The sequence below is a fragment of the Arvicola amphibius genome, chromosome 9 (genome assembly GCF_903992535.2).
Source record: "Arvicola amphibius chromosome 9, mArvAmp1.2, whole genome shotgun sequence".
Taxonomy (NCBI): domain Eukaryota; kingdom Metazoa; phylum Chordata; class Mammalia; order Rodentia; family Cricetidae; genus Arvicola; species Arvicola amphibius.
In genome coordinates, this window is record NC_052055.2 from 41,055,046 (window position 1) to 41,079,795 (window position 24,750).

The following is a 24,750-nucleotide window of genomic DNA, read 5'->3' on the forward strand; positions in this document are numbered from 1 at the left end:
CCCCAGGACCCAGCAATCCCACTCTTGGGAATTTACCCAAGAGATGCCCAATCATATTTCAAAAGCATTTGTTCAACTATGTTTATAGCAGCATTATTTGTAATTGCCAGAACCTGGAAACAACCTAGATGCCCTTCAGTGGAAGAATGGATGAAGAAAGTGTGGAATATATACATATTAGAGTACTACTCGGCGGTAAAAAACAATGACATCTTGAATTTTGCATGCAAATGGATGCAAATAGAAAACACCATCCTGAGTGAGGTAACCCAGGCCCAAAAAGATGAAGATGGATGTACTCACTCATAATTGGTTTCTAGCCATAAATAAAGGACATCGAGCCTATAATTCGTAAAAAGTCCTAGAGAAGCTAAATAAGAAGGTGAACCCAAAGAAAAACATATAGTTATCCTCCTGGATACTGGAAGTAGACAAGATTGCCGGACAAAAAATGGGAACATGGGGGTGGGGTGGAATGGGGGGAGGGAGGGATGGGGAGAGAAAAGTGTGAAGTGGAGGATGGGAAGAGCTTGGGGGAATAGGATGGTTGGGATATAGGAAGGGTGGATATGGGAACAAGGAATTATATATCTTAGTTAAGGGAGCCATTCTAGGGTTGGCAGAGACTTGACTCTAGAGGGGTTCCCAGGTGTCCAGGAAGATGCCCCCAGCTAGGTCCTTGGGCAGCTGAGGAGAGGGTGCCAGAAATGTCCAGATCCTATTGCCATACTCATGAATATCTTGCATATCACCATAGAACCTTCACCTGGCATTGGATGGAGAAAATGACAGAGCCCCACATAGGAGCACCGGACTGAGCTCCCAAGGTCCTGATGAGGAGCAAAAGGAGGGAGATCATGAGCAAGGAAGTCAGGACCGTGAGGAGTGCGTTTACCATTGAGACGGTGGGACAGATCTAACGGGAGACCAAACCGGACTCTCTGAATGTGGCTGACGGTGGAGGAGGACTGAGAAACCAAGGACAACGGCAATGAACATGAACTCTACAGCATGGACGGGCTCACTGTGAACCTTGTCAGTTTGGTTGCTCACCTTCCTGGACTTAGGGGGAGCTGGGAGGACCTTGGACTTAACATAGTGAAGGGAACCCTGATGGCTCTTTGTCTTGGAGAGGGGTGGAGTGGGGGTATGGGTGGAAGGGAGGGGAAGGAAGGGGGAGGAGGAGGGGAGGAGATGGAAATCTTTAATAAAAACAATGAGAAAAAAAGAAAAAAAAAGAATGGTAAATATTCAGGGAGTCTGGATCCTGTATGGGGCTTTGTTGACTTTGAATGCTGATGAGTGAACAACACTGCTGAGAGACATGGGATTGATTGTCAGGGATTGCTGAATTTAACCTGCCTAGATACTTTAGGGATTTATTAACTTTAAAATGGAATTCACAAAATGTGTTGGGTAAAATATTATATTTTGTTTCCACAGGAAATGAAAGGCTGTGGATTCCTTCAAAATTAACAGAGACTAGATCTGATTGGGGAGACCCACTGAAAATATTGGTTACAGACATAAAGAAATAAACCTAGAAAAACTGTAAGACAGGTGATTTATATGCTGATCCATTGACATAAGAATATCTGGGGGACTGGATGAGATATAATAAATCTTTTTGGCTACAGAGTCCTCATGACTTATTATTATATGCTATACTTTCATCTGGCAATGAGGTTTTGTTTTACAGTCTCAACAAGTATATAAAGTTGACAGATGTCTTTTATCTGCTCAAATATAAAACAGAAAATCATCTTTCCTGCCTTGTGTATAACACACAGTCCATACTTGTGTTAATACAGATATATATGTTACTTTTGAAAGTTTGTATGTTTTCAGACAAGAGGATCAGACACCTGATAATGGATGCTATAAAGTAATTCCACACTAGCTCAGAATTGAGTATAATAAAGGGTTTTTATTCATGGGTAGACTCACAGATCATAGTCCTCTTCATGAATGGGGAACAGGAACCGAATCCAGCGGCAGAGAGAGACTGGATGCAAGCTTTATAACTACAGTTATAGTATAAGAGGCCATGCCCAAGTAGGCTGGTTTCTTAAAGGCTATTGGCTGAAGGAGTTTCCACAGCACCTCTCCCTTTTGTCTTTATAAATAAGAGAGTTCTAAGCCAAATATAAAACATTATACAATAAGAATAAATATCAATTATTAAAAATTAGAATTATAACCAGCACAAAGAATATCAAGCAAGAAACATATGCTAAATATTTCAATAATTATCCTATCCTAAGGAGTCTAAGTCTTATATTAGATATGGCTTGGTCAAGTCATGAGAAGAAAATAACTACCACTCTCGTCTTCAACCCCATTGAAGATATATTGTGAGTCAGTAACTATATTGAGAGAGTATTTAAAATCCATTAGTATCATGAGAATGACATATAACTCTGCCTTTGGACAGAATTATAAGGGCTTTGTTCCACCTTATTGAAATCTTCTGATTTGTAACCTGCTTTTCCTGATTTATTTGCATCAGTATAAAATTTATGGGCTCCAGTTATTGGTGTGTCACATACAATTCAAGAAAGTATCCAAATAGTTATATTTATAAGGTTGATTTTTATCACTTTTGGGATAATTGCTATTAATGTCTCCTAAAAATTAGTACAAGCTCTTTACCAGGGTATATTGTCTTCCCATAATTTTTTAATTTCATCAGTAGTAAAAGGCACTATAATCTCTGCTGGGTCTACTCCTGCTAGTTGACAAAGTCTCTATTTTCCTTTTATAATTAATTCACAGATCTTTTCCATATGAGCTTTTAACTTTTTCCTTGGTTTATGTGGTAAGAAGATCCGTTCTAAGATATTTTTTCTCTGCATTAAAATTCCTGTAAGGGAAATTCTGGAAGGCAATATGACTAGACTACAATTAAAATTTGGATTCACCCAACCCACATATGCCTTCTGTAATTTCACTTCAACCACAGTTAATTCTTTCTCAACTTCAGTTGTTAATTCCCTGGGAGTATTTAAGTCTTTGTCACCATCTAAGGTTTTACTTAAAAAGTTACAACAGCAGGTTTTATCCCAACAGCTGGTCATAGACTGAAAATACTACCTAATAATCTTTGAATGTCATTAAGAGTCCACGATTGTTCTCTCCTAATTTGTACCTTTTGTATTCTAATTTTCTGTAAACCTATTTTATATCCTAGCTAATTGACAGAATCTCCTCTTTGCATTTTTTTTCAGGAACAATTTTTAATTGCCATTTAGGCAAAACTTTCTTTACTTCTTCAAACACTCATTCTAAAGTATCTACATTTGAATCAGATAGCAAACTGTCATCCACATAATGGTAAATTATAGATTTAGAAAATTATTATGTATTATTTCCAATGGATGACTTACAAAGTATTGGCACAGGGTGGAGATATTGAGCATTCCCTGTGGGAGGACCGTTCATTGAGATCTCCTAGTAGGTTGAGAATTATTATAGGTAGGCACTATGAAGGTAAATTTTTCTCTGTCCTTTTTTTGTAAAGGTATAATGAAGAAACAATCTTTTAAATCAATAACTATAAGAGGTCATCCTTTGGTAACAGAGAAGGTAGAGGAATTCTAGATTGTAGAGGGCCCATAGGTTAAATGACCTCATAGGTTGAATGACCTCATTGACAGCTCTTAGATCTGTCACCATTGTCCATTTACCAGATTTCTTATTAACAACAAACACAGGAGAATTCCAAGGACAGTTGATTCTTCAATATGGTAAGTATATAGTTGCTACTGTACAAGCAGTTCTAAAGCCTGCAGTTTGTCTTCTGTTAAAGGCTATTGTTTAACCCATACTGGTTTCTCAGTTAACCATTTTAAAGGTAGGGCCGTTGGCACCTCTAAAGGTGTTTGGGTTTTTGTACAGCCTCATTGGCTGATGACCTTTGTATATAGTACCTTATAATATCCTTCCCAGAAATATGAGTTTCTGGGACTGCAGGAATGTTAATTGGGGAATTCCATTGCTGCCACACCTCCAGGCCCCATAAATTCCGTGTAATATTAAACAAATATGGCTTCAGCCTTCTTCTCTGCCCTTCTGGCCCCATGCGTTCAACCCTTCTCGTGCTTTGTTTCACTTAGGATAGGGTTCTAATTCCAAGGAATTGAACATCTGCCTCTTGGAGAAGCCAATTCAGATACCAAGATTCTGGAGTAAAGAGAGTCATATCTGTACCTGTGTCCAGTAATTCATTAATTACAATGTTTTAAATACACACTCTTAGCTTTGGTCTTTGATAATTTATAGAAGTCTGCAAAATATACACCTCCTATTTCCTATTGGCATTTTTGATTCATCTTCCATGTTTATTCCACCATTCAGAACAGTATGGTTTGTTACAGCAGGCAATAGGTTTTTAATTTTCCTGGTGAGACATGTCCTCCACAGTGACTGGGAATAAGTGGGCCATGTTTGACTTGGGGGCCTGTGAGGAGCCTCCAAGGAGTTTCCCAATAGTACCAGGTTGCCTTGTCTGTCTTTTGTTGATCTACATTCATTCATTCAGTGTTGGCCTTTGCTACATCTTCTATATAATACAGAAGATTGATACCTCCTATTTTTGCCATTCCCAGAGTTAGCCAATAAGAAGTTAGAGCTAATGGGCCAGGCAGTGTTTTAATACAGTTTCTGTGTGGTTATTTTGGGTGTAAGCTAGCCAGGTGGCGGGATTGAGCAAGCAGGCCCTCATCCACCAACAAGTGGCCCTTTCCACTTTTAACAGTAGGGTGGGTGTTTTTTGGTCATTCAGTGGGTTATGGATATTTGTAATCATTTAGTTGGAAAAAAAGACAACTATTCATCTCAAATATTTTACATTGGTAGAGTTTTTTGTATGTGATACAAATTTAAGGTTATTTTGTTATACTATATATATGATTCTACTCTTGTTTAAGCTATTTTACCTATGTAGCTCATTTAAAAATATATATAAAGTTTTGGTTCTTGAAAGCTATTATTACAAAATGTTTATGATAATTAAAAATGCAGACTAGTAGTTAGTTTTCTATGGCAATCAAACCTGTAGTCATGTTAGATATGTTTTCAAGGCTATACAGACATATTTTAATGTTGGTATTCAAATGCTTCAGAGACCTACAGGATATGACATGTTAGGTATTTGATAGAGTAAAATTATTATGAGAGTGAGACATATCTGCTCTTAGCAGTACCAATCTACTTCATCAAAGGATGATGGACATCGAAGAACCTTCATATAGGGTTTGCTTTCATTGTGGCAAAGCTATCCATTTGGGCAAGAAACTGCCCTTGCCTCAACCACTGATAGTATACTGTACAAGCTGGACAACTGGAACACAAAGCAAAAGGATTGCTGAACATTACTAAGACAAGGAATCGTTTAAGATTCCTGCTTCATAGAAAAGTCTGTCAAATATTCTAAACCTGTGACCAAAGACAGATACCCCAATGGTTCAGAGGAACCTTGAGTGACTGTCCAGGCAGCCAGCTGCTACTGTCATTTCTATAGTTTTGGAAGTTCCTTGCTTTGCACTTCCTTTTACTAAGTACTATTATGTCCTTCCCAGGATTACAATGGAAGCAAAGACAAGATAGTTATATATAAACAGAAACAGGTTAAATTGAGTTTAAAAAGCTAGTGAGACAAGCCTAAGCTAAGTCCAAGCACTCATAATTAGTGATAAATCTCCATGTCTTTTTCTTAGGGAGCTGGGTGACTGCCTAAAGAAAACTGCAACTATATCTGACTCCTTTATACTCCACTTACCAGCAGCCATGTGCTGCCACACTTCCTGGTCCTTCCATCACACTTTTCACTAAGAAAGTCCAAGTAACCTCAGACTCCACAGAGCCCGTCACCAGGAAGATACTGAGTTTTTTATGTGGTGGTCCAACTCCCTGTCTCTCTGGTGGCTTCAGCACCATTGTGTGCTTCTAGAGGCACTGCAGTTTCTGTTGCTCTTAATTGATGTGTGTGTGTGTGTGTGTGTGTGTGTGTGTGTGTGTGTGTCGCGCAAGGTATACTGCATGTCCCTGCCCAGTTGTGGCAAGGGCCTGGCAGGTAGCTGAATTTCCAGAAATTGCACCATCGAATCAGGTCTACCATTAAAAGAAAATGACCATGAATATGACCACAGGCCAAAGTTCATCTCCAGTCAGCTACCTCATGGGCACATCACAACTTCTAAGTCTTTCTGCAAACATCTTAACCACTACAACCACGCAAGGTCAGGAAGGAGACCTCTTACTGAAACCTGACTTTTGGTCCCCAGTAAAGGTAGCAAAGCTGTCCTTTGTCTTATGGTTTGAGTTGAAAGCCTGTTTTCAGTCTGAGTGACAGGAAGAGCCAGAGCACTCTAGGAAAGTTTGCCTCAGTTTCCCCCTTCTTCCCTCCCCAGGTGCTTACTCTCTGGAGGGCATCAGGAAGTGGGAGTAGACTCCATGGCAGCTGTGCATGCTGGTTATGTTAGACTGAGGACTGTGAGCTTGGGGCACAAATGTTCAGTGAACCCCTGTTCCCAGGGACATAGAAAAGTCACTCGTCTGACATCCCACACATGCAGAGCTTAAGGAAATATAGGACATCGCCTCAGACTGGAGTAAGACCTTCCAGAACCACTAAAAGGGGGAAAGAGGAAGTCCAGATGTCCTGACAGCAAAGCATACTGACTTCCTGAGGACCCAGGCTTGATTACCAGCACCCAAAGGAGGTTTACAACTAACTGTGACTCAAGTCACTGGAGATCCCATGTGCACTCCTGTCCTACTCAGGCAACACACACATGCAAGCAAGTACTCATGAATTTAATAAACAATAAAAATTAAGGGTGAAAAAAGGGAAGAAGAGAAGCTGGCAAACGATGTGCAACAAGGAGGGGGGCTGCAAAGTAAAGTTACCCCAGCTTGGTGAGTGTTTGGTTCTGAACATTACAAAATTCAGTGTCTGACTACTGGTGGGCTGTGTGGGCTTCCATAACATTCCACGGCAGAGAACCAGTGGGAGGACTTTTTTTTTTTTTTCAGAAAAGCAAAATCAAAATCACTCTGCACTCTGTTGTGTTTCAAGGCACGCCATAGATTTCGGGGTCTTTGGGATACTTCTGTCTGGTCTCAGATTATATGGAGACTAAGATGAGCCTTGAGAGGTTCAACATGCCTCCATGTTCTCCCTGGTCCCAGAAACTCCCAAATTTCCAAGATTCTTGAACTTTCATAATGAGTATAACACATTATATCTGTCCTACATGCTTGCCAGGAGCACTTTCCTCAGTCTGTGAATGGTCCCAGACAGCACAGCAGGATCCTGCCCATCCTCCTGGATTCTGTCACCTTTTGCTACAGCAGATGTTCTCCTGCATCCCTTTACTGAAGCAAGCCTGGGCTGTGAGGTCTACCAATGAGAGACCTCTTAACCATCTGTGGCACTTCAGGATCGCAGGGACCTATACAACATCTGTCATCAATACAAGAATTGTTCGGATTTCCAGCACAAGCCATTCACATTTCCTCACAAGGAACATAAGAGTATTGACTTCTGTCTGTGGCTTGTCACCACCTAGGAGCCATAGATGGGTCTTACCTGTGATCTTGGCTCAATCATTGAACACCAGCACAACAAACTCCCTTCCTACCTTGTCCCAATGCTTCCCCCCTCATTCTCCAATTTTTCCCCTCTTCTGTTTCTTCATCACCTCCTGACCTCCTCCACCTTCTACCTTTTTTTTTCAGAAAGGATCCCATTAGATACTTCAGGCTATATAATTCAGGCTGGCCTTGAACATGCAATCTTCTTGCCTCTGCCTCCCTGGTGCTATACTGCAGGCCTGTGCCACAGCTCTTGCCTCAGTAAACTCTTTTTCTCACAACATTAAAGTTATTCAAAGGGGTGGTGTGGGGCAGAGGGGAAAGACTGATTATAGCCTGTTGTCTTGGGACACAGTGGAGACAAGAATGGAGTTGGACCAGGAATCTGAGTGGAACCACAGACCAAGTTTATTGGACATCAATCAGCACAAGCTGGGGAGAAGGAAGGAGCTGCTGTCCTTGCTAGCGCACAACTGCACAGAGCTCATAGGGGATTGGGGTAACTGGCAATGAGAAGAAGCCATAGTCGCTGGGTCGGGGCTGTCCACTGGGCACTGAGAAGCTAAAGCGCTGCAGGAGGCAGGTGAAGAAGAGGAAGAGCTCCATGCGGGCCAGGGGCTCCCCCAAGCAAACTCGGCGACCTGTAAATAGAACAGGGCCTCAGTCAGTCTGGGGCCTGAGAGATGCTTCACCCTCCAAGGCACCCTGGGAAGAGACATGGAGCCAAGCATCCCACAGGACCTGCTGAGAAGGGCATGAAGGCCTCATGCTTCACAAAACGGCCCTGGGCATCCAGGAAGTGCTCAGGATGGAAGCGGAGGGGCTTCTCCCAGACAGTCTCATCCTTCAGCACTGAGGACAGGTTGGTGAGGAGGGTCGTCCCCTGGCAGGAGGCACATGGTGGAACATGGATTGTGATGGGTGTGCCAATACCCTGGTTACCATGGTCACACGCACAACCTCTCCCTGTACACACAGGATTCTTTCATTCACCTCAACCTCAGATCCTCTAGGTACCATTTGTAGTACCATTCAAGGCCATATGACAAAGCCACCCTAAGTACCCAAATGAGAAGCTGCAATTGTGTGTAGCGCTCCCTGCAATCCTGTGGCTTATTCCACTAGCCATCCCTCTTCCCTGGGGAGTCCTGGGCAATGGCTGCAGTGTTATACAAAGGCTGGTCCATTCACTATGTGGAAATCCAGGTCTTAGTGTTTATAGCCTTTTTTTTTGTCTAGTGGTGACCCCTGTGGTGACCATGCATACCTTGGGGATGAGGAAGCCCTGTACTTCAATGTCACGGGATGTCATATGTGGTACATTGGTTGGAACGATGTCTCCAAATCGCTGTACCTCATGAACAACAGCATTGGTGTAGGGCATGCGGGCCTGGTCTGCCATCTCTGGACGCCGCACCTGCCCTATGACTTCATCAATCTCCTGTTGGACGCGGCCTGGAGGAACAGCCTCCCCTCAGTGAAGCAGTCCCTTAGTTGTTCTTCTTTGACCTTCTACCACTGGGTGAGTAGGTCACTTAAGTCTCCCATCAGAATTGTGGGAGTCTGGGTCAAGGTGATGCTGGAGCCCCCAGCTTCTCAAGTACTTCTACCTTTCTTCCCTCATGCTCTCTCCTAGCCCCAGCCAGGCTCACTCTGCACATCGGGGTGTAGGATCATGAGCAGCAGGGCCCAGGACAGTGTGGTTGAGGTCGTCACCATTCCAGCAAAGAACAGGTCAGCCACCATGACGCGCAGATTCCCATCATTGAAACTGCTGTCAGGATTCCCCTTGGCCTGGGCAGACAGAGAAGGTAGGCTCAGGGACACAGGGAGTTAACATCAAAATGGTCCACCATTGTGTTCAAGCATTCCAGGTGTTGGGTTCATGGATGACATACAAACCCCACGTGCCTGGCATCACAACTCACAGAACACTTCAGCCCAAAGGTCCTGTCCCTATCTTTATTGCTATCCTCACCTTCTCCATCTCAGCCAGGAAGGCATCTGTCAGGTCTCGGGGTAGCTGGGCAGGGTCCCAAGTTTTCTTGTGCTCAATCAACATCTTATCCATTGAGTCCATGAACTCTGTCATCTTGGGGAAGGCTTTACCAGGCAGCCCAGGGATGCGAAGGAGCACCGGGACTGCATTCAGCACCTGTAGAAAAAAGCAGGTCTACTTGTTTTTATCCCTAATTAAGAATAATTTGTGTGTGTGTGTGTGTGTGTGTGTGTGTGTGTGCCTGCATGTGTACTCTTACACGTACATGTGCATAAAGAAACCTGCTTGAGGTCAGAGAACAACTTGTAGAGTAGGATCTATCTCCACATGAGTCCCAGGGATCCAGCTTAGAACTCCAGGCTTCCCTGGTAAGTTCCTTTATCGTCTGCCATCTTTCTTGTCCCTGAATGCTGTTTCTGCTCAGTGTTCACCTGAACCAAACTAGTTCCAGGCCTCTTTTTTTCCTTTTTCTTTCCTTTTCTCTTCTTCCTTCATTCCTTCCTTTCTTTTTGTTTTTGTTTTTAGTTCCCAGCCTCTTCCACCAAGGACTCAGGATCCATTTGTCCCCAGACATCACCTGCTTCATCCTCAGGTCCTTTCTGTAGGTTGTCTTGAGCCCAAGGTGAAGAAAATGCCTACTTTATTCTACAAATCTAACAGTCTTATGTGGTTTCCATGTAGACAGGGGACAAGGCCTTTCTAGAGTTCCTGACCTTCCTCCCTTCCTCCCCTCCTGTTATATGAAATTTGCCAAGGTCAAAGTCTTTCTTCCTGCATTTGACTATCCCACAAGGCTGTCGACCTATTGCTCCGAATGAATATTCTGATAGGATTTACAGCACAAATGCATACTGTCCTAAGCCTCATACCTCTGCAATGAAGCCAGTGTCCTCTCCCAAGCTTTCCTTTAACGTTTTCTGCAGCCTGCTGAAGAAAGGGTCTTCATACTCAAAGCGATGGGCATAAATGAGGGATGAAATCACATTGCATACACCTTTACTCAGGAGGGTGATGGGATTAAATGGTTTTCCTAGGTGCAGATATGCAAACAAGTCATGACATCACTCATAAGTGCCTGCCCATATGGCTACCATATGCCCATCACCCACCAGCCTCCTTGGTGAAGGTATCACAGAGGTGTCCAGCCTCCTCCGTCACCCACTGCTCCAGGGATTTCTTGCCCAGGCCAAAGTCTCGCATGGTGGACAAAGCAAATCGCCGCTGTTCTCTCCATTCGGGTCCATAAGGAGCTAACACCACACCTGCAGGGACATCTGTGTGTAACCAAGGATACAAGGCTGTGCTGTCTGCCCTGCTCCCAACATTTCCCTGTGGTCAGTCTGAGCCATCAGTGCCCAGTACTTTGCTATCACAATCAGCACGTGCAGCTTTGGAAGCTCCACCCTCTGTGCAGTGATTTTCCCTCCATTAGGCCCTGCCCATCTTCTGGTCACTGCTCCTCAAGCCCTGTTCTCTCTGCCCTGTCCCCACTATAGCTCTTTGCCTTTTGCTTTGGGCCCATAGCCCATGTGATCATAGATGGGTAACGGAGGGCGGTCAGCAGTGTCTTCTCCATAGGTCACCAGCGCTTCCCGCACCGCCTTCAGTCCATTGATCACAACCACGGGCTTCCAGGCCATCTGCAGGCTGAACACGTCACCATAGCGCTGTCGAAGCTGCAGTAGAGGGACAGAATGCTTAGAAAATGGAGGTCCCTAGCAGACTGGAAGATCCATGCACAGCACATGTATCTCTGTGTGTATGTGTATGTACATGTGTATTGTGTATGTGTGCAAACGTGTGTCCATTTGCATGTTACACATTATAGAACCTTGATCCCACCCTGTGCTGGACAAATGCTCTAACACTGACCTACATCTCTAGCCTGAGGTATGAAACCTTGTGATTGCACAATTCTTTCTAATAATCCAACAAAGTTCTTATAGTAGATATGCTTATTCAGAGGTCACCTTGCCAGAGAAATATCCTTCATACCCCACTATACATGAAGAAATTTCAGGTTCCTGAGATGGGTAGCAAGGCCTGAGACCTCATAGCAGCAAGAGATTATAGCAGACACAGCCTCTCTCCCAACTTTGCTTTCCAGACTGACAGGCTACACTGGAACTTGACTCCTCCCCTCTGCCCCTGAGACCTCGCCCATTGAAGGGATCACAAAGGACCTGGGGCCTCCCTGACCTCTGTCCTGTCCAACCACACTCCACGCCTACTTTCATGGCCTTTTCCATGCTGAACCTCTGCTATTAGAAAGTCCACAGTATCCTCAGACCCAGAAGCAACTGCCACAGGGCAACCACTAAGCCTTCTTCCTCTTGATGGCCATCTTCCTGTCTATTCTGTGGCTTCAGCACCACATGTACTGCTGGGGGCCCCATGACCTCTACTGCCCCCCACTGCCAGCTCTCTTACCTTGTACAAGCTATACGACATGTTCTCGAAATCCACTTGGAGGAGGTTGCCCAGCCCAGGCAGGGGCACAGGACCCGGAGGGTAGCGGGCAGTCCAGAACTTGCGTCGGTGCATCAGGTCCAGCAATAGCAGGAAGATGGCTGTGAATAGGAGCATAGACCACAGGCCATCTCCAGTCAGCAGTGCCATGGCTTCCCAGGCTGGTTGGGGAAATGCCTGCTCCAGACACCTAGGATCAGGAAAGACACTCTGAGGACAGACTGGGCACCTGGTCCCTTATAAAGGGGAGAAGGCTGCACTTTGTTCTCTGCCTTGAGCCAGGTAGCTCTGTTTACTGTTCAGTCAGGTTGTGTAACAAGACGTCGGGCATGTCCAGGGCAAGTCAGCTCAGAGGTTCATGCTTTCTCTTCTCTCGATGGATATTTATCCATGGGAGTAGCTTCAGCTTCTCCTCAGGGAGTTGACTACAGTGGTTATGTAGGGTTTGGCACTGTGAGCACAGTGGGCAGAGGACCAGTGGACCCTGCCTCAAGGTGCAGGATCACAAGGTATAGCAAAGTCAGTGATGTGCCACACTGGAAGAGCTCTGGGTGCCTGAGGACATTGTCTCAGAATGGATCTAGATCATTTGAGGCTCCACTGAACACTTGGTTCATAGGACATGAGATTGGAGCACAGAGACAGATATTTCTCCTGTTCCAAATTGGCCTGAATGGACCTGTGAATGGGGTCAGGACACCAGTCTGGGTCGTGGTCAGGAGTGGGGGGGGGTAGGGACAGAGACAACTGTGCTCTGGTCACTCATAGGCTCAAGCTGGTGGCTTCCTCCTCTTTGCTCTGGGACCCTTCCAGGGTAACTTCAGAGACCTCATGACTAGGCCTGGATGCTAGTTGTCACATGTTCTGCCTCTCCTCAGGTCTCTACCTCTCTTCTGTGTGTCACGTATGATGACGTGAAAGAGAAACCATGGTGCCAACTGGGTCTGAGCTTCTTACTTCAGGCTGAGTGAGGCCCTGAGAGGTAAGTGCACCGAGCACGTGAGGGGGGTCACACACTGTATGATGTACAGGTTCCTGGTCTGTCACCAGCTCATGGGAGATGACCCGGATGCTCTGGTAACATCTGCCTGCTGGCACTGTTTGCTTTCCTTCATCCTCAGTCCCTGGCCCCTCAGCCACGTGAGCACGTGTGTCCTGTAGATCAGTGTGACTTCCATGGGCACTGGGGTCTTGGAGTTCATGTCAGCTGCACAGATGTGCCATGTCTACAACAGGAAGGTGGAACTGAGTCCCGGGCTGTCATTGGCCAGCAGTGTTCCCAGATTCACAATTCTCTGTATACCTGTCAACAGATGATTAATCATTGTCACTTGGACTCCACTGGAAGAGGACAAATGGAACCTGGGTATGTCTGTCCTGGATTGTCCTGTATGCCCTTCCCTTTGCTGGCTTCAACTGCCTGGGTTCACTGAAGTGAAGACGAACAGTGCCACCTAGAACCATTCCTAGCTCTGTGCTTTCTTTCCCTAGGCATGGTGGGAAGTGCAAAGCTGGTTTGCCTAGGAAGAGTGATGTGACTCACTGGGGTCACTGTGACCCTTGGGAAAATTCATTTGGGTAAAGGAAGGCCTGGGGTTGTTTGGGGTTGGTGAAGCCTTTGTTTAAGGATAGTTACTTCACCCTTCATGGTTTGAGGCCACAGTGGGAGCTTGGGCAATTGTGATAGGATGTTACCTATGGAATCTCAAACCACAGAACCAATGGTATTAATGGCATACAGTTTGTATGTAAAGATATGTAGAGTTTATAAATATTTTGATTTAAATGAGAAGGTAAACATGAGAAAACTGATAAAAGACAAAACTGAAAGGAATAGGGAATCACATGCAGCAGAAGAACATCAGTTAGGTCCCAGAGGGAAATGGCTTGGAAGAACAAAGAGTCAGTTCCAAGAATGGAGGGCCTTGATCCCAGGGATCCACAGCAACTGAAGTAGCTGTGCATTCGTGGTCTTTGTTTTAAAAGTACTCATGATAGCCCAGGAGAACATTTTTGAGACATTGAGTACACTGAACAGATGGGAGCATTAGTGAGAAGCTCCTAAACACAGTGTTCCTGGGGCTTCGATATTGTGATTTCCTAGTGTGTTGAAGAAATAGATAAGTGATATGCTGAGTCACACAGGCTGACAGACTTGTAGGGATGTGTGCTGGACCACACAAAGCTGATGGACATGTGGGGATGTGTGCTGGACCCCTCAAGATTCACATTAGGACCACATTAAACAGACATGTAGTAAAGCAGTGAGAGCTGCTACTGTGGAGGATTCTGTAGAACCTGCTGCACATTTAACACTAAAGAAAATGTTTGTGGGTTGCATTATAAAAGATATAGGAGAACAATAGTTTGGCCAGACTAACACCATAGAGGTTGTGGAAACTGAGTGGAGCCTAGAGAAGTCAGGACAGGACCTGAAGGCAGGAACTGATGTGGCGACCATGGAGGAGTGAGTGCTGCTTCCTGGCTCACCACTGTCATTTTTATATCACTCAGGACCACCTGCCCAGGGCTGGCATCACCCGGTGAGCTGGGCCCTCCCACATCACTGTCAGTCAAGAACGTGCACTGTAGACTAGCTCACATACAGTCTGATGGGCTCATTTTTACAATTGACACTTTCTCTTTCTATAGGACTCTAGCTTGTTTTCAGAAACAGTAAGTAGGGGGGATTTATGACAGCACTGGTGTTAAAATCAAGGAAGTTTGGGTGGTGCAGAGGACAGGAGGTTTTGAGAGGAGGTGGGCAAGGAGAGATTGACTAACATAAAACATTATCTTAAAACAGTTTAAAGAATAGAAAACAAAAACAAGCAACAGCCAAACCAAACCAAACAAACCAATTTCTTCTAAAAATAGAAAGGAAAAAAAAAACAACGAAACAAAATAAGCAAAAACCCAGAGCTATTGCAGAGTCAAGGATGTAGCTCAGTGGTAAAGCTTTTGTTTATCGCATGCTTGAGGCCAGGGGGTCAAAGATAGCATCTCTACTTATTAGGATTTCAGCTCCACTGGGCCAGGCACAGGATGGCTTCCCTTAGCATAGAGGGATAAGCAAGATGACAGGATGTGGCCACGCAAGAGCAGGGAAGAGGGATCCTTCAACCTTGCAGGTTCTTCCTTTCTGCCACTGCTACATCGGCTGTTCCTTTCTAGTCTACTTAGAGATGGTTCAGCCCACAGGCCTGTGACCTTCACCCACCAGAGGCATTTCAGGAAGGACTGAGGCCACCAGAAGCTAGAAATGCTGGAACATCGGGAGGTTACAGGTTGGCTTGGGCTGCTGAGACTGGGCCCTCCTCCTTCTCTTCATGAGAATGTCAGGTGGTAGAGCACTTCTGGAAATCAGTATAGTGGATCCAAAACACAGAGAAAAGAAGAAAAGAAAAACTCCAAGGACAGAAGCAACCTAAGTTAAATGAAAGAGGAACACCATGTGCTTCATGTTTTCTGCTTCTGAGACCACATGCACGAGACCTGGCAGGAGGCAGCTTGGGAGATGGTTCCGAGGTTAAAGAGCTTGCTGTGTAGGCAGAAAGATCTGAGTTCAGATCCGAGTACCTTTGCAGACCTGAGCTTGGTGATGCATGACCGTATTTACAGCTCTGGTGGCAGGAACTGGTCCATCCTGGGAAATCACTGGCCAGCTACTCTGGCTGAAAGGATGAGCTTCAGGTTCTCATAATAACAACAGTAATAATAATAATAATAATAATAATAATAATAATAATAATAATAATAAATGTGGGGGATGGAGAGATGGCTCAGCATTTACGAATACTAACTGTTCTTCCAGAGAAACAGGTTCAATTTCCAGCACCCACATGGCAGCTCACAACTATGTAACCCCAAAATCTGACACTCTCACATGACAGACATACAGGCAAAACCCCAATACACATAAAATGAAAATATCGAAGGGGACATTGGAGGATGCTTGACATTGACCTGTAGTGTTCACACACAGATGCACAGGCAGTAGCATCAATACAAAAGCACATGCACCCCACCACAGATATGTACACATATAGAGACATAAACACAGATAGATATGCACACATCCACAACTGTGCACACATGAACACACAATATGTACACATGTGGACACACAATACACAAAGACACATAATCACAGATATGCACACACACGTACGCACATACTCACACAGACATATTTACATATACTAACATGCATACAAACACTGAGACGTACACAAACAATACATGCACACACATAGACACACGTGTACACACTCAGTGACACATGCATTCACACACACAGAGGTACATGCACACACACATATATGTTCACACACAGAAAGACACATGCCGACAGACACATGGTCCCATAGATATACATGCACACAGATCCATGCTCACACAGATATATATGCATTCATCGACACAGGCCCACACATATAGAAACATACTCACACAGAGATACATACACACACAGACACATGTATATATACATGCATATACAACCATCTTATATGCCAGCACACGAACCTACACCCCCACATATGCTTACACACCACACACAAGCCTATATACAAATGCACCTACACCATAAACACATATGCCTACATAATAAGCATATGAACCCACATTCATACACTCTGATGCGTGGAGCACTGAGCATGCATAAGTCCTTGGGATCAATTCCCAACACCATGACAAATAAGATGGTAAGACTGATAAATACAGTGATGTCTATCCAACATAAAACCAGAAAGATGCTCAGAAAAACACTTGGATTTGTGTGCATTTTAGCGTGACCAAGACAGTAGAGTGACCTCAACTTGGACATTTCTGTCCTGCCCATTCCAGGACAAGTGCTTGAGACCCATGAGCCTGTGAGCAGGCAATGTCTGAGACTTGGGACATGTTGATAGCCGTGTCTCCACATAGCTGGGGCACCATTTGTACCAGCAATGGGGTTTAGGAGAGTGGCCTCGGATTGCCTGAGTCAGACTTGGATTGTGTGAAGACTAAGATCAGCAATGCCATGTGAGTATACCCCCAAACCATCCTTATGTCTATGGGACCCCCAAATCCCTTTGCAGTGAGACTTGGTGATCTTCCCTGTGAGCAATGTCCTCAACCTGAGTCACTTTGGTGGCTGGGAGTCCACCACCCCTGACACATCTGACTGACAGCTGGTAGTGTGATCAACTCCCTGAGCTCTGCTGTCCCTTTACCTGCTGCTGCTTCTCTTCTCTGTCCTTTCTCTGCAGCCATAACTGTGAGGACAGCAGCCGCCCAGCTCTGGGAGCCTTTCCAGGTGCTCATGCACCTCAGGGGACCATGCCGATTCTTAGTGGAAGCCTATTACACATGTCCCTGAGACCCGTGGAGGCCTGACCTCTACTTGCAGTGTGTCACCACCTCAGTCCCCACTCACGTGTCTTTATGATTGACAAAGGGTCACTTGTCACTTCTGAACCTCAACACTTTCTTTTCGTTCCTCCCGTCTTGCTCTCCTGCTTTCACTTCTTTCTTTTGAGTATTTTTCTCTCTTATCTCCCCTAGCTATGTATACACGAGACAGGGTATCGTCATCATGTAATCTGACAGCCCTAAACCTTGCTTTAGAGCCCAGGCTAGCCCCAAACTTGCCATTCTCGGTCACAGATTCCCAAGTGCTGAAAGTGCAGGCTATAGCGTTGCACTAGGTGAGTTCCCATTATATCTGTCCCACGTGCATTCTGGGGACACTCTCCCCAGCCTGGAAAGATGGCCTGAGACAGGACAGCAGGGTCCTACACATCTTCCTTGATTCTCACCTGTCACCTTTGTCCTTGGCAGGTTTTCTCCTGCATCCCTTCACTGCAGCAAGCTGAGCTGGGAGGACAGCAGCTTTTCTAGCAGTGAGAGACCCCTTAACCATGTGTGACACTTCAGGATCCTGGGGATCGACACCAACATCTGTTCCCAAAACAAGAATTGTGCTGAATCCCACAAGTCATTCACACTTCCTCACAGCAACTGCAGAGTTCTGTGGTTTGTTCCCAATCCAGCAGAGGATGGGCGGGTCTTTCAGTGTGATCTAGGGTCAATCACTGGACACCAGCACAACAACTGCTCTTCCTATTTTGTCTCGATGCTTCCCCCTCTCATCCTCCTTCTCATTCCCTCTTCTATCTCTTCATCACCTTCTGACCTCCTCCTCCTGCTACCTTTTTTTGTTAGAGAGAGAGAGAGAGAGAGAGAGAGAGAGAGAAAGAGAGAGAGAGAGAGGATTCTATTAGATATTTCAGGCCATATAGCCTAGGCTGGTCATTGAACTTGCAATCTTCTTGTATTGACCTCCCTTGTGCTATACTGTAGGCCTGTGCCACAGCTCTTGCCTCAGTAAACACTTTTCTCACAACATTAAAGTTATTCAAAGGAGAGGTCTGAAGAGGAGGGGAAAGACTGATTGTAGCCTGTTGTCTTGGGCCACAGTGTAGACAAGCATGGGGTTGGACCAGGAATCTGAGTGGAACCACAGATCAGGTTTATTGGACATCAATCAGCACAAGCTGGGGAGAAGGATGGAGCTGCTGTCCTTGCTAGCGCACAACTGCACAGAGCTCATAGGGGGTTGGGGTAACTGGCAATGAGAAGATGCCATAGTCGCTGGGTCGGGGCTGTCCACTGGGCACTGAGAAGCTAAAGCGCTGCAGGAGGCAGGTGAAGAAGAGGAAGAGCTCCATGCGGGCCAGGGGCTCCCCCAGGCAAGCTCGGCGGCCTGTGGGTGGGAAAGGGGCTCAGTCAGCCTGGGGCCTGATGGATGCTCTGCCCTCCAAGGCACCCTGGGAAGAGACATGGAGCCAAGCATCCCACAGAACCTGCTGAGAAGGGCATGAAGGCCTCATGCTTCACAAAGCGGCCCTGAGCATCCAGGAAGTGCTCAGGATGGAAGCGGAGGGGCTTCTCCCAGACAGTCTCATCCTTCAGCACTGAGGACAGGTTGGTGATGAGGGTCGTCCCCTGGCAGGAGGCACATGGTGTGAACATGGACCAGGGTGGCAACACCAAGAGAGTGGTTACTGAGTTCACATGCACAGCTTCTTGCTGTGCTCTCTGAATTCTTATCCCAGAGTATCTTTGCACCTTCATCACTGAAAAAGGTGTCCCTAACCAAAACCTGTCCTTGTGTGCAGTGCTTCCAAAATCCCCCGTGGTTTATTTCATTGGATGCCTAACTCCCCTGCAGAATCATGGGCAATGGCTGCAGGTTGGTCCCATCACCATGTGGAAATCCAGAATGTGGCTGTCTTGGTCTTTACTACCTTTGTTTGCTAGTGGCCATGCTATGGCAGGAGGGCCCATGCATACCTTGGGGATGAGGAAGCCCTGCACTTCAACATCATGGGATGTCATATGTGGTAAATTCATTGGGACGATGTCTGCAAATCTCTGCACCTCATGAATGACAGCATTGGTGTAGGGCATGTGGGCCTGGTCTGCCATCTCTGGATGCCGTGCCTGCCCTATGACTTCATCAATCTCCTGTTGGACGCGGCCTGGGAGAGGGACAACATTCCCTCAGTTAAGGAGCACCCCCCCCCCCATGGAGTCCATGGAGAAAGATGGCCATCGTCCCTTGCTGGAGAGCCACAAGTGTCCTAAGTAAGCTTAAGGAGTGCACCTCTGCCTTCCTTCTTCTTTCCTCCCTGCCCCAGCCAGACTCACGCTGCACATCCGGGTGCAGGATCATGAGCAGCAGGGCCCAGGACAGTGTGATTGTAGATGTTACCATTCCAGCGCCAAATAAGTCAAAGACAACCAAACGTAGATTTGCATCATTGAAGCTGCTCTCAGGGTTCCCTTTGGCCTGGGCCAGAGAGAGACAGTAGACTCAGAGTATGGAGGAAGAAGCCCCACAATTCCCTCCCATTGTCTCCAGGAGACACTTTGGGGTTGACCTCACAGTGCACCAGACACCACATCCCATAGTCTCTCACCTTCTCCACCTCAGCCAGGAAGGCATCAGTCAGGTCTCGGGGTGGCTGGGCAGGGTCCCGGGTCTTCCTGTGCTCAGCCACGATGTCATCCACCATGTCCATGAAGATCTTTTGCCCAGCGAAGACTTTGTCAACCAACCCCGGGATGCGCAGGAGAATCGGAAATGTGTTCAGAACCTGGAGCAGCGTGCAAAGTGCGTGGTGTTCCTGCTGCTTTTAAGTTTAATGTGTCAAGTAAATAAGATTTCTAATATAATGATTATGATTTCAGTGTTTGTATATGCATGATGTGAGGAGTTGCCATGACAATGATGCAGAGGCCAGGGGAACACTTCCAGAGTCAGTTCTCTCCTTACTACATGGCTCCAGGAATCGAACTCAAGCACCATGCTTGCTTGGTGAGCTCCTTTTCCTGCTGACCATCTGTCTGGCTCATGGCTACTTTGGTTCAGTGTTGGTCTCAACCAACCTCAGTTCCCAGCCTCTTCCACAATGGACCCAGGGCCTGTTTTTCCCCACCCATCACCTGTCTCCTCCTCTGTTCCAACCTTTACACTCTTGCAACCCAGGGTAACAAAGGAATAGTCTATCCTGGAAACCACAGGCTTGTGTGGCTTCCATGTAGACAGAGGGCACAAGTTCTCTCCCTTTCAAGAAACCCTGAGTTTGATCCATCCTCCCTGTTTGTTGTCTGAGGTGTGTCAAGGTCCAGGTCTTTCCTCCTGCAGCTGACTCCCAGAAGGCACCTCTCACAGCCTTCACACACAGCTTCCTCTGGGAGGAAGGACGGCATAGATGTGGCTCTGCAGGCTGCCCTGAGCCTCCTACCTCAGGAATCAAGCCAGTGTTCTCTCCCATATTTTCTTCCAATGTTTTTAGCATATTGCTAAAGTGTGCGTCTCCATACTCAAAGCAACGGGCATAAATGAGGGACGAGATCACATTGCACGCAGCTTTGTTCAGGAGACTGTGGGGATTGAGGGGTTGTCCTGGGAGTAGAGAGGTTAGCAAGTCACTGTGCTGCTCGTGTCTCCCTGTGCCCCTCTGCACCACTCACCCATCACCCACCAGCCTGGTCTGCGAGGGCATCACAGAGGTGGCCTGCCTCGTCCGTCACCCACTGCTCCAGGGATTTCTTGCCCAGGCCGAAGTTGCGCATGGTGGACACAGAGAATCGCCGCTGCTCTCGCCACTCAGGCCCATACGGTGCTAACGCCACACCTGCAGGGACATCTGTGTATTACTAAGGACACCTGGCTGTGCTGTCCTCTTCTCTGGGATCAGTATCACCATAACCTCGCACCTTCAACCCCAAGCCATCTCCACCCCTCTCCAGCATGCTAGGTAGGCTGTGTGATGGATCAGTGGCCTTTTGTTAAACTGCCGAACCGAATTGCTTCCTGTGTTCTGTCCCTTCTCAGCTCACGGTCACCCATGCCTTCTTGATTTCCTCTCCGCCCCCACACAGCATTTTGCCTTTAGCTTTGGGGCCAGAGCCCATATGTTCAAAGATGGGCATGGGAGGGCGGTCAGAGGTGTACTCTCCACAGGTCACCAGCGCTTCCTGCACTGCCTTCAGTCCACTGATCACAACCGTGGGCTTCCAGGCCATCTGCAGGCTGAAGATGTCACCATAGCGTTGTCGAAGCTGCAGTAGAGGGGCAGAGCACTCAGGGAGTGGCAGTCCCCTGAAGATCCTAGAACTAGGTTCTTTCTCTCCTGTATGTGTGTGTGTGTGGTATGTGGTGTGTGGTGTGTGTGTATGTGTGGTGTGTGTGTGTGCGTGTGTGGTGTGTGTGTGTGTGTGCATGCGTGTGTGTTTGTGTTGCTGTTATTGAACCTTGGTCCTCACATACATTGGGCAGATGCTCTTCTACTGAGCTCCATCCCTAGCCAGAGTCTGCCATCTTGTGGCTGGGACATCTCATCTTTTACATTTATCAAAGGACTCAGTAGATTTGGTCACCCAGCTGTGGCCTTACAAGGGCCAGAAAACTGGGGCCCCTCAGCATCTCAAACTCTGGTTCCTTGAGATGGGCAGTGAGGCCAGAGACCATACAGCAGAAAGTTTCAAGCAGCCACAGCCCCTCTCTTTGCACTTGGTCTCCTGAAAGGCGTGCTGCACTAGGCCTGTGATCTGCACCGTACTGAGACCTCACCTGCGACAGAGTCATAAGGGACGTGGGACCTTCCTGACTGCTATCCTGTCCAACCAGATGTGAACTCTGCTGTCACAACGTGCCTCACCTCCTGTACTTTGCTTCCCCACCAAAACCTCTTGCTCCGGAAAGTTCAGAATGTCCTCAAATCTGGCATTGCCTGCCACCAGGAAGCTGCTAAGCCTGTTTCCTTCCGGGGGTCCAGCTCCCTGTCTAACCTGTGTTTCCACCCCACTATGTACTTCCGTGGGCACTGTCACCTCTGTTCCCATCCACCGTGGACTGCCTCACCTTGTACATGCTGTAGGGCATGTTCTTGAAGTCCACCTGCAGCAGGTTGCCCAGCACAGGCAACGGCACAGGGCCTGGTGGGTAGCGGGCAGTCCAGCGTTGGCGCCGGTGCATCAGATCCACCAGCAATATGAAGATGACTGTGAATATGGCCAAAGGCCACAGGCCATCCCCAGTCAGCAGCCCCATAGCTGCCTCACTGCTGCCCAGGCTTCCTAGAGAACAAGGACCAGCACCCACGACAGCCACCTGGAGTCAGGAAGTCCCACAGCTTGGAACCTGCCACCTTATAAAGAACTGCCAGTGCTGCTCTTTGTCCTTTGCTTCCAGTGGCTGTGTTTTATTTAGTCAAGTGTAAGGAGGGGCCAGAGGTGTGCAGTCCCTCCCAGAGCTGAGCACAGTGGTTCCGCTGGTCTGAGCATGGTAGGCAGACACCCAGGGCATCCCTGCCTCAAGGTGAACCACCATGACACGTAGTGAAACAGCCAGAAGGCCACACATAAAGCTTCGAGAGCTTGAGGACAGTGCCTTAGGGGACAGTAAGACCTCACCAAAGCCTCATGGGAGACTTGGTTGTGGAGACACTAGGGACTGGCTGTTAATGGCTTCTGTGGGTGTGTGGACAGTGGGAGGTTCTCCCCTGCAGTTGTGGGAAGGAGGCTGTAGCTCCTGTGGGTGAGTAAGGGGCAGCTGGGGAAGGTAGTTGGAGCCTCTGTAATCTTCAGTCCAGATCTGAGGTCACTCAGTTGATGAGGAAGGCCACACACACAACTTGGAGATTTTTTTCAGATCCATTCTGAGATAGCTGAGCATGAGCTGAGAATCCTGGAGAGGCCACTGATTTGGAAACATGACACATGGTGGTCTCTGTCTCTTTTCAGTCTTTGCTTCTTGGAGGGTCCATCTCTCTCCCAGCGCTCCTCCACATGGGGATATGCAGGCAGTGTCCTCCTAATCCCAAAGGGCTGTGGTTAGGATGGGTGACCATGAGGAAAAGAAGATGACCCTAAGCCTAAACAACAAATGGCAGTTGTGCGCTGGGCAGGGCCGGGAACACGGCACATGCCAACTTATCACTCCCTGGTGTTAGTGAAGGTGCAGACTGTGTCCTTGCTGGGGATGCAGACCTCTGAAGATCAAAGTCTCAGAAGTCCCAGTGGAATCCAGGCAGGCACTCTCTGCTGCCCACTCCAATGTGGCAGAAGGGAGGCAGGAACTGAAGTAGAGGAAATGAGCCGAGTTCACACCATGCAGCCCTCAACAAAGACTAGACCATGGGTCATCTCCTCTCGACTGCACCTGCTGCCCCCTTCTCTGCCCACATCTGTGTCACCAGGGCCTCTGGAGGACTCCATGCTGGTTGACGTCTGCTTCCTCTTCCTCTTGCAAAACCCAGGTACACAGGATGGAGCTCTAGGTTGGAGCACAGACAAGGGTCTTTCTCCAGCTCCAACTTGGCCTGAACAGACATCCGAATGGGGTCAGGACACCAGCCTGGGTCACAGTCAGGAGGGGAGGGACAGAGACAACTGTGCTCTGGTCACTCATAGGCTCAGGCTGGTGGCTTCCTCCTCGTTTGCTCTGGGACCCTCCCAGGGTAACTTCAAAGACCTCGTGGCTAGGCCTGGATGCTAGTTGTCACATGTTCTGCCTCTCCTCAGGTCTCCTCTTCTTCTGTGTGTCACGTATGATGACGTGAAAGAGAAGCCATGGTGCTGACTGGGTCTGATCTTCCTACTTCAGGCTGAGTGAGGCCCTAAGAGGTAAGTGCACCTGTATACTGTACAGGTTCCTGGTCTGTCACCAGCTCATGGGAGATGACCCAGATGCTCTGGTAACATCTGCCTGCTAGCGCTGTGTGCTTCCCTTCATCCTCAGTCCCTGGCCCCTCAGCCACGTGAGCACGTGTCCTGTAGATCAGTGTGACTTCCATGGGAACTGGGGTCTAGGTATTTGTGTCAACTGTGCAAGTGTGCTGTGTCTATAACAGCAGGCTTGAACTTAAAGTCCCTGGTCATCTGTGTTCAGGGGTGCTCCAAGTTCACAAATCTCTGTTCACATGTCAACAGATAGTTAATCACTGTCCTTTGGACTCCACTCGAAGAGGACAATTGGAACCCGGACATGTCTGTCCTGAACTGTCCTCTGTGCCCTTCCCTTTGCTGGCTTCAACTGATTGGGTTCATTGAAATGAAGACCAACAGTAAATACCAGAGCCATTCCTAGCCCTGTGCTTTCTTTCTCTAGGCATGGTGGGAAGAGCTAA

General features: G+C 47.2%; 2 protein-coding genes and 1 long non-coding RNA gene across 7 annotated transcripts; 1 reads left to right on the plus strand and 2 right to left on the minus strand.

The window, feature by feature from the left end:
* Positions 1–7,980: 7,980 nt before the first annotated feature.
* On the minus strand, positions 7,981–12,296 carry LOC119823027 (cytochrome P450 2D20-like). 3 transcript variants are annotated; one of them, XM_038342766.2, is made up of 9 exons: positions 12,026–12,295; positions 11,100–11,271; positions 10,705–10,857; positions 10,465–10,589; positions 9,575–9,751; positions 9,249–9,390; positions 8,864–9,051; positions 8,338–8,479; positions 7,981–8,237 (listed from the first exon to the last, which is right to left on the minus strand). In XM_038342766.2, the coding sequence occupies exons 1-9, from the start codon at positions 12,212–12,214 to the stop codon at positions 8,059–8,061; spliced, it is 1,467 nt and encodes a 488-aa protein (XP_038198694.1). In that variant the 5' UTR covers positions 12,215–12,295; the 3' UTR covers positions 7,981–8,058. The 3 variants fall into 3 exon arrangements, with proteins under 3 accessions (XP_038198694.1, XP_038198693.1, XP_038198695.1); XM_038342765.2 differs by having other exon boundaries at positions 10,465–10,625; positions 12,026–12,294; XM_038342767.2 differs by lacking the exon at positions 8,338–8,479 and having other exon boundaries at positions 10,465–10,625; positions 12,026–12,296.
* Positions 12,297–12,401: 105 nt separating this feature from the next.
* LOC119823031 lies at positions 12,402–18,282 on the plus strand. The gene is made up of 5 exons (XR_005286890.1): positions 12,402–12,573; positions 12,943–13,046; positions 13,186–13,430; positions 16,913–17,092; positions 17,891–18,282. It is a non-coding gene; the product is annotated as an uncharacterized LOC119823031 (long non-coding RNA).
* A 278-nt stretch (positions 18,283–18,560) lies between these two features.
* LOC119823022 (cytochrome P450 2D3-like) lies at positions 18,561–22,806 on the minus strand. Of its 3 annotated transcripts, none has more exons than XM_038342758.2 (9): positions 22,485–22,806; positions 21,511–21,682; positions 21,103–21,255; positions 20,863–21,023; positions 20,035–20,244; positions 19,763–19,904; positions 19,406–19,593; positions 18,916–19,057; positions 18,561–18,815 (listed from the first exon to the last, which is right to left on the minus strand). In XM_038342758.2, exons 1-9 carry the CDS (start codon positions 22,671–22,673, stop codon positions 18,637–18,639), a joined length of 1,536 nt encoding a protein of 511 aa, XP_038198686.1. In that variant the 5' UTR covers positions 22,674–22,806; the 3' UTR covers positions 18,561–18,636. The 3 variants fall into 3 exon arrangements, with proteins under 3 accessions (XP_038198686.1, XP_038198685.1, XP_038198687.1); XM_038342757.2 differs by having other exon boundaries at positions 20,035–20,247; XM_038342759.2 differs by having other exon boundaries at positions 20,035–20,211; positions 22,485–22,805.
* Positions 22,807–24,750: the final 1,944 nt, after the last annotated feature.

Excerpts from the sequence above, each read along its gene's own strand:
- LOC119823022 (XM_038342757.2), bottom strand. The coding sequence starts at position 22,673 with ATGGGGCTGCTGACTGGGGATGGCCTGTGGCCTTTGGCCATATTCACA. Across the intron at positions 21,256-21,510 it reads CTCTGGCCCCAAAGCTAAAG|GTGTGGCGTTAGCACCGTAT; the intron begins GCAAAATGCTGT and ends ATGTCCCTGCAG. Across the intron at positions 19,058-19,405 it reads AGGGCTTCCTCATCCCCAAG|GGGACGACCCTCATCACCAA; the intron begins GTATGCATGGGC and ends GCCTCCTGCCAG.
- LOC119823027 (XM_038342765.2), bottom strand. The coding sequence starts at position 12,214 with ATGGCACTGCTGACTGGAGATGGCCTGTGGTCTATGCTCCTATTCACA. Across the intron at positions 11,272-12,025 it reads TGTCGTATAGCTTGTACAAG|CTTCGACAGCGCTATGGTGA; the intron begins GTAAGAGAGCTG and ends CCTCTACTGCAG. Across the intron at positions 8,480-8,863 it reads AGGGCTTCCTCATCCCCAAG|GGGACGACCCTCCTCACCAA; the intron begins GTATGCATGGTC and ends GCCTCCTGCCAG.